The sequence below is a fragment of the Peromyscus leucopus genome, chromosome 8a, assembly GCF_004664715.2.
Source record: "Peromyscus leucopus breed LL Stock chromosome 8a, UCI_PerLeu_2.1, whole genome shotgun sequence".
Taxonomy (NCBI): Eukaryota; Metazoa; Chordata; class Mammalia; order Rodentia; family Cricetidae; genus Peromyscus; species Peromyscus leucopus.
This window is the reverse complement of record NC_051085.1, coordinates 51,793,516-51,810,342: the sequence shown is the minus strand read 5'-3', so window position 1 is coordinate 51,810,342 and position 16,827 is coordinate 51,793,516. Positions and strand designations below refer to the sequence as shown.

At 46.4% G+C, this 16,827-nt stretch overlaps 1 protein-coding gene and 1 long non-coding RNA gene across 3 annotated transcripts in view; one reads left to right on the top strand and one right to left on the bottom strand.

The window, feature by feature from the left end:
• Positions 1-16,827, bottom strand: part of Pacrg (parkin coregulated) — a 479,746-nt gene that overhangs the window by 181,521 nt on the left and 281,398 nt on the right. For both annotated transcript variants that reach the window (XM_028866656.2, XM_037200309.1), the window contains exon 4: positions 14,223-14,372. In XM_028866656.2, coding sequence (XP_028722489.1) covers positions 14,223-14,372 — 150 coding nt within the window. The remainder of the gene's footprint in view (positions 1-14,222; positions 14,373-16,827) is intronic.
• Positions 14,884-16,827, top strand: part of LOC119086835 — an 11,180-nt gene continuing 9,236 nt past the window's right edge. Inside the window, exon 1 of the long non-coding RNA XR_005090201.1 lies at positions 14,884-16,827. This exon is cut by the window's right edge and continues 96 nt beyond it. This is a non-coding gene — a long non-coding RNA (uncharacterized LOC119086835).

The window sequence follows — 16,827 nt, the reverse complement described above, 5'->3', positions numbered from 1 at the left end:
TCCTTTTCCTAATATTGCTCTCATAGTCTCATTATTTATTGTAATTTGTAGGAAAGAACTAAAGTTCTGTCATTTATTTAGGGTCACAATTTCAAATTTCTTACTCAGGAGAGTCACTCATCTGAACAGCAAAGCGCATGCACCTGGCTCCCATTTTAATCATCTACTGATGTTCTGCACAGACATGGGGGCGCATATCCACTTCTGCATCCACCCCGAATCCCAAATAACCTCTGTGTCTAAAGGTTCCCGAGGCCTCAAATGTCCCACTCATCTGATTCAGCTGTACTGATGGGTGGCTGCCAGTCTTGGCTGGTACTTTCATCCAGTTTTTGTCCTTGCCCACCAAACGGGGAGATACACCGGACAAGAAACCACAAACTGGAAAAGATATGTCTGCATTCTTTCTAGAAAACAAAACGAATACATTTTGGATTAAATTAATTTAGGTTTGAGTCTTAGCTGCCTGTGGCAAAGTTCTAAAATTACCTTAATTGGGTTTCTTAGCTTGGCCTTAATGGTTACGCTCTATGAGGACTGGGTTAGCTGATGCCGGGGAGATCCCTGAGGCAATGTGGGCTGCAAGGCTCTCTCCCACTTCCTGTTTTGCGGCAGGGGACACCTCACCTTCAGGGGTGGGTTAGGCAACAAGTTTCATCGTCACAGTTTTGATGTTTATGCATTCTGATTGTGCTGTTGTGGCTTGGTTCATTGAGATAGGGTCTCACCCTTTAGCCCAGGCTGGCCCCAAACTCATGGCAATCCTCCTGGCTTAGCTTTTCTAAATGAAGACTGTGTTACAAGGTTTAATTAGTCACAAATTTACTCTCTTGGCGATTCATAAAAGATGAAGTATCCTAATACCTTGTTATATCTTAGACTTGATAAAGTGTGGTAAACAGTTCTTTTAAATAGATTTTCCAAATGTCCACGAGGGAGAAACATTTTTCTAGGAACAACCCAGTCCACAACTGGCACCAATTTTACCCATAATTCCGAGGAGAAGGAATTTGTCTTGGATTTAGAAACTTCGTGTGTACTTTGCATGGCTCCATGCTTTTAGCAAAGCATTCTGTTTGAGTGTGTGTTTGTCTGTGTGTGTGTGTGTGTGTGTGTGTGCGCGCGCGCGCGCGTGCGCGCGTGCACACACGTTTGTATGTGAGAGAGAGTTGGGATATGGGCACATGTGGGTTTGGGTGCAGAGGCCAGAGAACTTCACGTGTCTTGGTCTTGTACTACCATTCTTCTCCATATTCTCACTCAACCTGGAGCTTGGCTAGTGGCCAGCAAGTCTTTTTCCCTCCTCTGTGTCAATGGGAGGTCATGCCTGGCTTCTTCTGTGGGTGCGAGCCGCAAGCTCTCACAGGCTAAGTCATCCCACCAGCCCCCTCCGGGTGGCCCAAACAAACCCTTTCTCCTTAATGCTTTGTTGGGGCATTTTGTCACAACAGGAAAAGAAACTAAGAAGTAGCAAATTGCTGACATGACCTTACATGGTGGGGGAGGGGAGGATACCCTCAGCCCCTGAGTAGATCCTGTGTGATCCCAGGAGTCCTTAAAAGCAGAGATCCGGGCAGCCAGGATGGGGCAAGAGGCCAGGTCAGAGGCACTGAGCTACCATGACTGGCTTTGAAGCTGAGAAGGCGGAGAGACAGGGCACATGGGCAGAGTGGAACTTGGGGTGACCTCTTGCTGACAAGGGGAAGTTAACAGGCCTCTGTCCTACAGCTGCCTGCAATGATTTCTTCCTGCAAAGGGGAAGAGTCTGGAAGACTCCACATCTCCAAAGGGAATGTGGGCAGCTAACGCCTTGGTTTGGGCCTCATTAGATTTGAATACCACCTGGTTGAGCCCTCCGGGTTTCTGATCCACAGAACTAGACCCTGTCTTAGGTAGTTACGTGTGGTGGTTTGAACGGCAGCAACAGAAAGGGACCGCACTGTGCATCCCGCCCTCTCTCCATTTGGCAAACACTGACCTCAACCAGGAACGGCCAGGAGCCGGAGATGAATGTGAAAACAGACAGAAGTTTCTGCCTTCACTGGGGTTCACAGTCAGCAGTAATAGCAGGTGGCCCACGTACCTGGTTTCTGGTTTATTGCTATTTGAGTTCATGGGCCTATTAGATTACAGCAGGGTTACCTAATTAGGTCATTAGATTGGAGTAAGACTCTGAGGACGAGGTGTGCCCTGGGCAACACTTTCCTCCTGACCACACACCACACAGTGGGTGAGCTCTCATTCAGTTGGGTGGTAGCTTTGGGACTAATGGCCTCAAACACTCTTTGGCTGGATTTATAAATACAACATAAATATGGAAATTCAGTTTGGGTCAATGATTTGGCGAATATTATATATAGTGGGTCCTTATTAATAAGAATTCCTCCTTAGCACTGTATGGAGATGGTCCATAAAGGGAGGCTCGTCTGTGGATTCTCCCTGCATGCACCACAGTAGCACTGGTGAAGATGTTTTCTTTCTTCCGATTGAGTTCAACTGGAAACACCACTGCATTTCTCCATAATTACATTGCTAAGGAAAAGCACGGAGGAGAACAGCACTCAGCCTCCCCCAAAGTCTCTCATCAAATATGGGTTTTACTCTCCCAAACTGGCATCCTCACTGCAGGGTGATGTTCCTGAAGATGAGTGGAGGGTGGGGGCTGTAGAGAGCATGAGGCCTGTGGGGTGGGGCTCCTGTGGGTGAGGCGGACACCCTCGGCTAGGCCCACCTTCTGGCTGTGGGTATCCACGTGGTTGCAGGGACAGCAGGCTAGGCTGTGGGGGAGTCTCTGATGGATGTGGCAAGTGGCTAATCACTGTGGACCAGCACAGGTTCTCTGTCTGGGGAGCCCTAGGAAGCTTTGCTCTGTTGGCTCCTAATGAGCACTCAACAAAACGGGCGTGCGCATATCCACGAGCGTTTGTCTATTCAGTGTATCAGATGACCGTGCACTATGTGATCCTTCTTTCCATGCCTCCCTCACAAGCCTTTGGGGAAAAGAACCACAGGACACTAATGTCACTGGAGCCAGGTGAGTATAGGGGGACCAACCTCTAGGCAAGAACCAGTTACATGGCCTACAGAGGCCTAAGAGGAGTGGGGTTTCCAGCCTGACGTCACAACCTTTGCTCTCACCCCACTGTTCCTTAGTGTCTTACAGGATCCTTTCAGAAGTTTGAGGTGGTCATCACCAAACAGAAACTATTACGTTACTATAGGTGAAGGGGCGGGGGGCAGGGCACTCTGAAGAAACACAGACACACCTCCCTCCAGCTACCAGACTGTGGAAACAATGGTCTCCGAGAAACCGGAATCTCCCCACGGCCTGGGGAAAGGAAAAGGTCGAATCCTGGCACAGCCAGAGGCGGGACTTGTGTCCCGGAAGATACTTCACCCAGCCTGGACAATGTGTCTGACCACCGTGTCGGAGATATTGGGGCTGAGGCAGTGCTGAAGGGCAGGGCCACACCTTGACCAGGATGACTGCTTCCGTATGTACGCACACCTCTTCCTCTATATTTAAACCTAAACTTCATGCAGGACCCTGAAGATGGACTAGTGTGTGGGGGTGGGGGGGTGTCAGTGGACCGCTTCATTCATTTTTCCAGTGGGATTATATTAAACAAATCTCTTTCTGCTTTTCATTACTACTATGAGAATGTGTGTGTATATGCATGAGTCTGTGTGTGTGTGTGTGTGTGTGTGTGTGTGTGTGTGTGTGTGTGTTTTACATGCAGGAGCTCATGCGCATGTGTCTATTTGTGCATGTGGAAGCCAGAGGTCAATGACGGATGTCTTTGTCAGTCACTGTCCACTTTATGCTTGAGAACCTGGAGCTTGTGTATTAGTAGAGGTTGTCTGGCCCACGAGCTCCAGGGATCTGTTTGTCCAGCTCCACTTCCCCGAAGCTGGGATTAGACATATGATGCTATGCTTGGATTTGATGTGGGTGCAGGGGATCTGAACTCAAGTCTTTACACAGGCACTCTGCTGACGGAGCCATCTCTGGGATGGGGGGCTGAGCCTTGCCTCCTGGGGCTCCAGCTCCCAGGCTCTGGCCCTAACAACTCACTGAACCTATCTGACCCTTTTTGAATATCATTAGTCTACATCCATCAAGAAACTTAGAAAAGACAACATAGTTTCAGTGTTCCTAAACAGAATGGCATCTAAGCCATTTGGTGAGGTGGTTATATGTTACGTTTATAATATACAAACACACACACACAAAATACAGCATTGAAGTATTTCTGTTAGGACAACTACAAAATCTCCTTAATCCTTTGTGTATATAAATAAACATGCAATTTGCCTTCAGGTCAAAACGAAGCTTAAAATAGAGAAACACTGAGCAATAATGACCCAATTACATCCTTGTTTTCTAAAAAAAAATTAATATTGTAGCATTAAATAGCTTCTCAGTTTGTGATAAAGATAAAGACTCAAGAAATGAATTTTAAGATAAGTTGTAGGGGCAGAAGAGGCACCATTGGAATTAGTTTGCAAGAATTTAAGTGAAAGGTCACTGAGTAAGAGAGATTGTTTTTCGTCGTATGGCTACCCCAACGTGGATATAAATAGGTTCACAAAGAGCTGATAGGAACGTAATGTGTTTAAGAAGGGGGAAAGACGAAATTGACCTTGGAGGGCTGGGGCTGGAGCCTGGTTACTGTGACACCACCATGACTTTCTCCTTTGTTATTTGTGCAGCAATTCAAGATGTCCAGGGGACTATAACTCAGGAAGCAGGCAAGAAGGAAATCTCTCTCTGTTTCCTGCTCCTTTTATGGAAAGTTCCCATTCTGTTCTCAATTCCACCTTCACTGATGGTTAAGCTTATGATGAGCTAATTCTATTCCATTCTGGTAAAGTGAAAAAAATACAGAATTTTTAAAGGAAGCTGATTTCAGCCTAAATGCAAAATCCTTCGGACAGGATCTTGCTCAGCTGAAAACAAACCAAAATAGGAAGTGTGGCCGGGGGGCAGGGATGGGGCTGGACCTTCAGGGCCAAGCCAAGCACGGGAGAGGCTCGACTCCTACCATGAGGTCAGGGAGCAGGGGTCCAGGGTGCCACACCCGCAGCCCTGCTGAGGGTGGCATCTCTGGGCTCTGCTCTGAATCCCACCTGGCACTAGATCCCCTCTCCAGCATCTTGACAACGGAAATTCCTCGGGAGCGAGAGCACTGGAGCTCTGAGTGAGCAGGAATGGAGGCCCCACCGCCCTTGTGGGATCAACAGTGCTTGGGTTCAAGAGGAAGCTTAATTTCCATGTGTTAGGGATTTTCGTCTGTGCAAGGGTTTCCTAGAAGGGCCTGCAGTCCACAGAAAACCTGACAAGCTAAGGTGAAGGGGATGAGAGAATATTGAGGGAGGGCCACAGACCTGGAGTGTGCTACTTCAGGGCCCTCAGGCAGCTGCACCCATAGCAGGAACTAAACACTCACCAGACTTTTGGAGGGGGGGGCCTCCTTCCCCCTGCCTCCCAACTGGGACAGCATCCTAGAACAGAGCTCATAGACAAGGTTGTGGGGTGAGTAGGGAGGGGTGAATAGGTCATCGTAAAGACCAAGAAACAGAGGTGAAGCTCACCACACCCCATTTCTCAGGCAAGCTTTCAGAGAGAAGCCAGCCCAAGTTGAAGCAGGGGCGAGGACTTCAGAGTGAGCCACGTCAAGGTTGGCAAGACTTGAACTTGTCTGATTCAAAGTCCCCACGGATCTTAGAAGGACAACATTCCAGGCCCAAATTGCAGGCCTCCCAGCGGCTGGGGGTGACCCCTGGGCTGAGCAGTATTTACATTCTGTCCCCTACCCCAGACTTGCCTTAATGATACCATGAGTAGTGATGGTTCAACGTAACAAACACGTGGCGACATTCTTCTTTTCTCTGCCATGCCCACAAAGACCTTTAAAATGCCCTTCGCTGCAGCCCAGGAAAGATTTGCATATTAAGGAAACTGAGGAAGAGGCTTTCATTATCAGCAGTTCTAGAATAGGGCACACTTTAGGTGACTTCAGAAGCACAAGTTATAAACTGAGTGAAAAGTTTCCTTCAGTTAGAAGCTTTGGGACCTGGTTTGCTTTCTTGGCCTTGTTAAATACGACTTTCTGTGGCACCCACAGAGGATAGCATGTACAGCCTCATCCGGGGCCTGTTTCAGTCTTCGAACACACTAAAGCGTCCTACACAGATCTCTGCAGACATGCCCTAAAGGTCTTAGCTGAACTGTCGGAAACTGGTGCAGAAAGTGCTCCCAGCAATCAGGGGACATGGCACGGGTCAAGGCCTGGGCATCGAGTGTAATCAAGAAATTCTGTTGGTTGACCTTGGCTGGGTGGCTTGAAGAAGGAGGATGAGGAGGAAGTATATTTCAGACATGGCTTTGTTCTTTAAGCAGGCAGCAGGTTTTGACTCCCCGCTTCTACCTGGGTTTTGGTGAGGAGACAGCACCAAGAAACAGACCTAAGGCTGGGGTATAGATCAGTTGGTAGAGTGGTTTTGTATACACAAGGCCCTGGGTTTGACCCCCAGCACAGCATAAACTGGACATAGTGGCTCATCCTAGTAAACCCAACACTAAAGGAGGTAGAAATTTAATGTCATCCTTGGATATGTGGGAAGTCTGAGGATAGCCTGGGCTACACACACATACACATACACACACACACACACACACACACACACCACACAAAATGTAAAAAAGAAATAGGACCTCTACTCAGGGTGTGGCTTAGCCAGAGAACAATTCACCCCACCAGTCTGAGAAGGGCCAGGGAGGGGACAGAGGGGACATGATGCTTTCTTTTGGATTTAGAGGAAAAATAGGCCTGTGTCACAAAGGCCTGGAGTCCGCACTGTGGCACGGTCATTCAAGGCTAGCAAGCACTGTGCCCAAGTCCAGAGGCCGTCCCCACGACACAGTGGAGCCTGGCTCCGTCCACCAGGCCACTGGGGCCCCTCCCCCAGCGGTGGCCTCTCACTGCTGCTGCGGAACAGTGAGTGAGATTCTCCTTTGGAAGCTGTTCTAGGTGAGCCAAAGTGGCCTCGGGTCTGGAGAAAATCCAGGCGTGCTTGGGCCACAGATCCAACTGCAGTTTGATATTCCTGTGGGTCTGGCTTTGTGGCAGCGGCTAGTGCTTGTGAGTGGTCTTTTTGTGAGGACCACGCCCTGCCTTCCCACTCTGGCCCTGCATTGTACAAGCTGGAGAACTCCCACCTAATGATGACATTGTTAACTACTAAACACTCAGTGTTCCAGAACCCAGAATCTCTGGTAACCTTCACATAACAGCAGGGTATATATCAATCTCGTCTATTAGTCCTGTACATCCACCATCATGCACACAGACTGCTATCAAGTTTAACTTACTGAAAAGCAATCTCCCCCTCCCTCTCTCTCCCTTGAATAAACAGATTCGTCATCATCACCGCTTATTTCTAGAACATCAGCTATCGTGTGATGAGGAGCCTGGACCTGCGTCCAAAGGCAGTGGTGAGATGAGAAGGACAGAGTCACGACAGACAAGATGAGGCGTGACATGGGCGCCGTGATGGGGAAAGACTTACAGGGAGAAGCTGCAACTCCAGAAGCCATGTGTAACCTCAAAGCCATGCATCCTTCGGGAAGATGCTGGGGTTTCCACGGTCCATCAGGACAAGCAATTCCTGGTAACACTGCTCTGGCCTGTGGTTAAACGTGTCAGCCCTCTGACGTGAATTGAGGAGTCTAAGGAAGAAGCTAAACCTAGCATTAGGGTGCGAAGAGTGAACACGGAAGCTTGTCCTTGCTGGCTTGTTTGCATAACATGGATTATTAGCATCAACAAAAGACATTCGAGATCATAGTTCTGCTGTGGGCATATAGTAAACATAATACTTCTTGAATTTATTCTGCATCGAATCACCTTACGAAACACATTCATTCTAATGGATTATACATAATACCCTTGGAGGGACCATATAAAACCATATGTCTATAGTTTTCCCTCACAACCCTCTGAGGCAGGCGGTGCAGAGACCTAACATTTACCAAATCCTCGGCCATGTGCAAATCAGCACTCATCACGATGCACGCTTAATTCCAGCCAGAAGATACGTGTTCCAAATGGCTTCCTGAGAGTTCGCTGAGGATTTGAAAATGTCTTTAATTCCTCCAACAGCCTGCTGTTTAAATGAAGGAGACTGAGGCACAGAGTAGTTGTGTGACTGTCCATTTCTTTTGCATTTGATAAGCAGGTTTAAAACACACAGACTCTTTGAATGCCAGAGCCTTCACCCCGCAGAACTGCATGTGGGTACCGCCCATGGTGTTCTGCACCTTGTTTCTCCACATCTTATTTGATCTGCCCAGAGGAGGTGAACTCTCCTTACTGGTCCACCTCATTTAGGCAGTGAGCTGCTTGGGCCTCTTGCCCAGCAGGTTTGGGAAGAGACTCCTGCAGGCAATGCTGTCCTCCATTCCAATGGGGGTCCCTGGCAGGCTGGGGCAGCAGTGCCCTGGGCATCTCCCGGGGAAGCTTGCTGTCCTCACCAGTCAGATTGCAGCATCTCAGGAGAATGAAGAAACCAACAAATCTCCGTTCTCTCTGCTCAGAACGAAGTCCGGTGTCTGACCAAACAAAACGTCCCCCTGGGAAAGTTACAGGGTGCTGTCACTGAAAAGAATTCTCACTAAAGAAGCCATTTCCAGCAGTTAGGTCACTGTGGCAGACAGCAGCACACCAACCCTCAGTTTGCCTGTCAAAGATGGGATTTTGCTGGGGGTGGTGGGCAGGCTTGCAACCCTAACCCTCAGAAGCCAAGGAGGAAGATTCTGCACTGGACCAGAGGCGATCACTTGTCTCAGAACAAGAGAAAAGCAGATGGAATTTGATCTCCACATAGCATAGGGTGGAGCTCTTCAGTCTGCAGTGGATAGTCCTTGCAGCCATAAGCTGTCAGTCGGCCATACCTGACTGGCCATAGAATGCAAACGTTTTGCCTCTGTGAAACTAACACACAGTTCAGGACACTTCTGAGACACTCAGACCAAAGGGCCTCATGCATATCTTCCAGGGCTTTGTTGTTGTTTCTTTGTCTTGTTTTCCGACCCTAGGAGTCTCTGTAGACCAATGCTTTAATCTATGCGGGGTAAGTACTTAGAGAGACCAGGTACACGTGTGATGATCCCAGTCTAACATTCAGACATGGTGGGAGGCAGCAGTTGTAATAACTTCCCATACGACTCGGAACAATTCAATGCTTGCAAATTCAATAAATATAGAGACTTCCACAGAACTTTGAAGCAAATTACCAAAATGTAAACTATAGACTAAAAAAATGGACCAACATTCCACAGGGAATAAACCTGAATTCCAAACTAAACTCAAATTTCCTACAGAGAAATAATCATTATGGTTTTGGGTAAAAAACTAGTATTCAAAAGTTCACCAGCATTTTAAAGGACCACAGAATAGCCACACACAACTCACACAAGTATCTAGAAGGCCTGGGATCAGGTGGCATGAGAATACTCAGGATCTCATGAAAAGTTGTGTTTTTGTTTCAATTTTTTTTCAGAAGCCACTTAAATTTCAAGGCCAAAGACCTAGTACAAACATTCTAAAATTTTGCAAATATAATATATTCTTATTACTTATATAGATTGACATGTCTAATTTGAATTACCAAAATTTAAAAATATATTATGCATATTTATTGTCACTGGGGAATAGGTCATATGCCGCAAAGGAGATCAAAGGAGAATTTCAAGAGTCTGTTCTCTCTTTTCACCTTATGGATTCCCTGGGATCGAACTGTGGTCCTCAGGTGAAGCAGTGGGTGGCTGTATCTGCTGAGCCACCCTGTGGGTCTTTGAATAACAAGCTTTGTCTCTTTCAATGGACTTTTATCAGCCTGACTGGTGCATGTTCAAGATTTGTCCTAAATATTTTAGCATCTGATTTCCACAAACATGTTTGGTTATCACATCTGTTGCATGATACGTGGTACCATCAGGGGCAAGTTCATCCAGGACTTTAGTTGCCCTTGGGAACCGAGGATGCCACACATGGAGACAGTCTCAAGGAGGCCCCAATCTGCTGTCAGAGCCTACAGTTTACAGTCCAGCTGTGCATGAGCTCATGCCATTTAATGACTCATGCTCTTCTACATCACATCATTCATTTTGTGGCTTCATCGGGTAAAGCTATAAACTGAACATTCTTACTGTCTTAATTTTTTGTAACCTTTAATAGCATTTATAAAAGATCGTAGGAGAGATGAAACTGCCTTTGGCTGTATGACAAATGCATTTTATGAATAGTTTGTAGAAATTGTTATTTCTCTCATCCCAGTGTAGTTCCTGGAAAATCAACACAGTTTAGACATCTCAAACTCATTGTTTAAATACGGAGAAGTGAGCTTCAGTAAGTGGCAAAGCTACCCTGAACACGCCCAATCCTGTCTGATCACCAATCTAAACATGGTTGGGCCTGGTTAGTACCCGAGTTGGAGAAATGATACCTAAGCACAGCCGCCCGTTTGGATCTTCCATGGAAGACCCTGATCTAGACTTTCTTCCTCTGTCTGACATGGGCTTATCTCTTTAAAGATGGTATTACCCCAAACACCAGTCACACATTTGAGCTTAAACATTTTGCAAGGGAAGGACGGATTGGAAAACAATTTGTCCTTTAACTTACACAGAAACTCACCTAGCATGTAGTCATCAGAAATAAGATGGACCTTGGCATGGCTGGTGAGACCAGGAGACTGCATCTTACTCACGGAGTATGGAGGGGTCACACTGGGAGTTACCCAGTGGGGACAGCGTTACAGGCTCCTCAGAGAACCTCCACCACACAGATGGACTGCTGGATGATAGCTCACAAAGCATTGCTACATTTTCTGTAAGATCATACTACAAATTTGTATGGTAATGGCTGTTTTACTTCACCATGGGGCTAGGAACTCATTGTCTCTAACGATCACAGCAGCCCTTACAAAAAAACTGTTATCAGGGTTTAGATATGAAGTGTCTCCCAAAGGTGTGTGCATTGAAGGGTTGTTCCCTAGGTGGTGGGCTACCTCAGGGGCTCTGGAAATTTCAGCAGATGAGGCCTAGCTGAAGGAAGTAGCTCCTGGGAGCTTGTCCTTGGTGGCTGGATGTTTCCACCACCCCCTTCCTGTCTCCTGCGAGGTGAGATGAGTATTCTCTTCCAGAGCAGGAATGAAGTTAAACGGCTGGCTAAGATTTAACACCTCAGCAGGGCAGACGTGGTGCAAATCGATGCTCTCAGTTGCACCATTTTCTCCCTGGGCTGCTTTCTGAAGGACAGGTCCCCTGAACCTGGGAGCCTGGTTTCCTCACTGTGGGCAACTGCTAACAGGTTTGCCTGGCTCCCTGCCTGCTCCCCCCGCCCTCACTGCTTGTTTCAGAAGAAGTTATTTCACATTAAAACAGGAAAGCGTTGTGAAAGATCAGATGGGAGACCTAAGCTGGAGGGTGTGCTTCAAGGGGGCAGACAGAAGAGCAGGGCCGTTACATTTGAAAGGATGTATGCGCCCATTCTTTCTATCATTTATATCTGGCCCCATTTTAAAAGGATTTTGTGGTAGGACTTGGAAGAAACATATTTGAAGCTAAGTTTAACAAGACATCAATTTGCATAAAAGCCAAGCTTGGAGTAGCAGATGTATAGAAATGTGAAATTATTGTCACATGCTTTGGAGTCTATAAGATGTTTCTCCCTGATGTTATTACCGAGGGTCTCTGAGATAATTTTAATGAAAAGTAATGACAAGCTGTGAGAGATACCTGCTTAAATAAAATAAGAATCATGGCTCTGTGGATATGGGTACAACATCTACAATCATGAAGTGGATTTTTAATAAAAACTACTGTTAAGGAAACCATTTTCCTGGTATAAACACTAATACAGCCCAGAGTCCTGGAGTGAGATCCTCATGACCTGGATCTGGGTTGCAGAGACACTTCTAGGAGTGCAGGGCCCCTTTCCTTTATGGAAGAGCACTCCATTCTTAGGGAATAAGGATCCAGTTTTATTCCAGGCTCCTCAGAACATACTGTACCTCACCCCGGCACTGTGGTGACAGGCTTTGAAGAAGAGGAGAAAATGAAGCAGAAGAGAATATTCTCCCTCTCAAATGTCAGAAAAATGTTTGACAGAAAAGCAGTTTGAACATGGAATTTCTGATGTGTGCACTGGGGAATATTCTGGAATTACTAGTTGTGTTTGAAACCGATGGTGGCTTAGATCAACTATGCATGTTCCACGGTGGACTCGCAATGGATATTCCTACAGACAAGCAACCTCTCCCTGTACTAGGCAGATGGGCATTTGCTGGCTACAGACGTAAAGAGAAGCTGTACCTAGGAAACAGCAGGGGACGAGCAGCTTTGCTTTACAGCCCAGAACCCCAGGAGGACTGTCGTGGTGGCTGAATCAGTCCTGCCTCCCAAGTTTGGTACCCAAGAACTGGGTTTTCTCTTGGGCTTCACCAGTGCCCTTCATTTTCACACAAGGATACAAAATGTTGCTTAGATTTAAATTGTAGGTTTTTATCGTATGACGAGAGCATATCATATCGTGGATGCATCTATTCCTACATGCCTAAGCAAGACAGAAGAAGTGTGAGCAGGCCCAATCTCCATGCATCAAATTCAGATACAAATGTTTATAAGGGAGAAAAGCTACAGAGAGGCAAGCTTCATAATACAATGATGGGGGTACTAACCGTGAGCATTTTGTAGGTTTGTGTGAGGAGTACTGAGAAAATATTTGTGAGAGCCAGGCTTCAAAATATTAACCTAGAGTTTTTGAACAGCCACTCTGTATCCTCCCAACAGATCTCTGGCCCTAGCTCCTTCAAGTTGAGCTAGGATCGAAATACAAGAATACAAGGAAGCTTACAGTTTCCTTTTGAGCCATAATTGAACGACATTATTGTGGAGTCCTTCTATAAATACACAGATATTTGATGCTGCCATATGGTAAAAATATTAATTAGGAATAAATAATGTTTTAAGTATTTTTATAACATAGGAATGCTATTACCAAAACAATTGCTTGAACAGTATGAAACTAAATTACTGGAACACAGTTTTAAATTTCCTCTTGCTTAAGTGTCAACGCGGCCTTCTCTCTTCAGATGGCTTGAGATGGACCACAAACATAGAATTGGGTCGTATGACCCAAAGACAGCTAAAGAGCACCTGAGAACTCTACAGTGCCCTGAGTAGTGAATACATGATGCAGGTTCAACAGCAATCAGTGACTACATTCAACGAAGGTTGCTCTAAATACCAGGCTTGTCTGTGGCAGGGGCTGCCACACACTTGGCTTTTTGTTTGATATTGTTTTCCTGTAAGTACAATGAGCAGACCGTGTTGCAAAATCTCCATGCTGCGTTCCACTAAATTACCAACTTATTTACATGGCTGTCAGGAACTAACTTCAAATGTTGACTCCTTCCATGCATGTGAGAAGTACGGAACTTCAAAGTTAGCAACAAAAGAAAATGAGATTCATGTACTTTCAGGGAAGTCAGACGGCCAGGGAGCAAACCCACAGCCGTGGCCTGCCAATGTTTGCAAAGACTTGATACAGATCTGTGCAGGGTAAACATTCCTTTGAGAGCATCCATGCCTCTGAGGCTAAGTGAGGAACAGTTTTCAAGAGATACATTGACTCTCATATCTACTTTTAATCAGTACTCACCATCCAAGTCACTGAAAATTATTAATGACAAATCAGCAACTAAGAGCAGAAAAAATATCATTTTTGTGTTTTTTTCCCCCTTGAAATGAAAGATCAGATGTTAAAAGGCTCCAAATGGCCTACCACATCTGAACAGCGTTTAAAACACTCACCTCCAATCAATTTATAAATAGTGGGCTACAAAGTTTTGCGGGGAGAATCAAAACCTTCTAATGTATTCAAGGAGTAGTAAAGAAATCTATACAGTTTAATTACTGGAAACGGACAGAAGCATTTCGGGGTTCCTCCCCAGAGTGGGTGGGCCATACATGTGAGGAGTAATAAGTGGAATTGCTGATTAGACTGTTTCCAGGGGGACAGTGGGAGAAGGGTCGGGCTACACATTGTAGATCTCCAAACTGAAGGAGATAGTCCCAAACAGGGACTCCTTGGTCTGCCTTCAACCCACATCCTCATTCTAGGGCTGAGAAGACATTTGCTCCTGGGATCACTCACCATTCATGTTCTTGAAGATGTTCAGGATTGGGAGGATCTGACGGTAGTAGGGTACCAAGGCTTCACCCACCATCTCGGCCGACACAACCAGATGCTGGAGGACTTTGAGTGTGACACAGATGACCTGTCGGTTTCGGAGGTTCAGAGCATCTGTGTGGTAGAAAAGCAACAATAGAAAATGTTGTGTGTGAATTCTATGACATTGAGGCGGCACTGTCTCATAGCTGCCTTTAATTAAGCTGTGCTCTATTGGGGACCAAGAGGGCTTTATCACGACAGCTCTGGCTGAGGTGGCGCAGCCCCTGCTGAGGATCGCATCTTATGTGGTCACTGTGGGCTCCTCACCAACTCTGACAACATTTTTCCTTTCCTTTCCTTTTTCCTTTGCTTTCTTCTTTCTTTCCTTCCTTCTTTTCTTCCTCTTCTTTTCTTCTTCTCCTCCTCCTCCTCCTCCTCCTCCTCCTCTTCCTCCTCCTCCTCCTCCTCCTCCTCCTCTTCTTCTTCTTCTTCTTCTTCTTCTTCTTCTTCTTCTTCTTCTTCTTCTTCTTCTTCACCTTCTCTTTCTTCTTCTTTTCCAAATCAGGGTTTCTCTTGTAACAGCCCTGTCTGTTTTGGAACTCGCTCTGTAGCCCAGGCTGGCCTCAAACATAGAGACCCGCCTGCCTCTGCCTCACAAGTGCTGGATTAAAGGTGTGCGCTACCATGACTGTCTACTTTTTGTCTTTCCATCCAGAGAAGAGGCTGGTGGTTTGAGCAGGAAGAGAAGGACAGGTGGCATAGAGCATTAAAGGCCACCTAGTGTCAGTGATGCAGATGATTGCACAGGCCACCAGCTACCAACAGCTGAGCTTTTGTGCAATGATCTCCCTCAGCTAAGAATCCCGCTGTTCTCTTTCTCCCCACCCCTTTCTCTCTGTGTGTTTATGTACACGTGCATGTCAGAGGTCAACAGACTTCTTCATCACTTGATTTACACTTTGCTTCTTTGAGGCAGCGTCACTCACAGACTGTGGCCAGCAAGTCCCAGGAATTGTCCATCGATGAGATTATAAGCATACACTGCCATGTCTAGCTTTTTACGTGCCTGGCTGTGGATCCAAACTTAAGTCTTCATGCTCATGTGGCGAGCAGTTTATGAATTGGGCCATCTTCCCAGCCCTGATTCCTGCTATTCACAAAGCTATTATCATGAAACAACCTTTATTTTAGGAGATAGAACTTGGCAAGTGTACATGTGGAGAAACTATAGATTGGTTACCAACACAGGTAGTATTTTTGGTAGAAGTGAACATAAAATGTACATAGATGCTTAAGAAGGCAGGGAGGAAATACAGAAAACAAGCATTGCCATACAAAGAGTCAACCATAATAAAGTGAGACCAAAGGAACACACACAAGCCTAAAGAACAGTTCTGAGCACAAAGCAACAAGCTACTGCAGAGCAAGACAAACGGCCGTTAAATAACCTGGCGGTCCATCTCTGCAGGGGCTGAAAGGTGCTCTTTCTCCAGTGTGGAACCAGGACATTGATGTTAGCATGTGAGCTCATTGATTCTTTCTTGGTCCTGGTTTCCTTAATCACAGCCCGTCATTTGCTTTCTAAGACGACGGTCTTAAAATGGTTGAAATGAAGAGCCACACAAAGCATCTATTATGGGGCCAGAGGGTTGACAGGACATGGAGCCCCTAACTACTCTAAGATATAAGCTAAAGGCTCCTGTTTCTAAGATCTTCCACCTCCTAACGAAAAAGGATTGACTACGACCTTAAAGCAAGGGCTAAAGCAGCCGAGCTATCCAGGAGATGGCCGGTACCCTGGGAGGAGTTCTCACATTGTCCCTGAGTTCAGCTCACACTTCCAGCAGCGCTGGTATTGCAAACACATCTCATTCAGTATGAACTTTCTCTTTACTCTGTGATGTGACCTGGCTGGTTCCCCGTTACCCAAGGTCAAAACCAATTCTCATCTCTCATATTCCCTATGTTGGAAAATTGTCTGTTTCTGTATTGGAGTATGCTTGAATTTATGTCTTCTGTTCCGTGAGTACCTCCCTTCCTCTGGTCCTGAGTCTCTCCTCTTGCCCTCTCTCTCCTTGGATCCTGGATCTTCACCCACATCTTCTTTCCTCGGTCTGGTTCTTGGTGTCTGTTCTCACCTTCCCTCCTCTGGTTCTGTTTCCATCCTCAAAATTTCTCAGACCCCGGTCACCATCATCACCTGCTCCCTTGATGGTCCCGGGTCAACATCATCACCTTCTCCCCTGATGGTCCCGGGTCAACATCATCACCTTCTCCCCTGATGGTCCCGGGTCAACATCATCACCTTCTCCCCTGATGGTTCCGGGTCAACATCATCACCTTCTCCCCTGATGGTTCCGGGTCAACATCATCACCTTCTCCCTTGATGGTCCCGGGTCAACATCATCACCTTCTCCCCTGATGGTCCCGGGTCAACATCATCACCTTCTCTCTCTTAGTCCTAAGTCTTCACCCTTTGCCCCTTTCCCTCTGGCTCTAGGTCCTCATTTGCACCTCCCTTTCTCTGATTTAGGGTCCTCTCCCTCATATTTTCCTCTCTGGTCCTGAGTCTCCATTTCTACTTGTT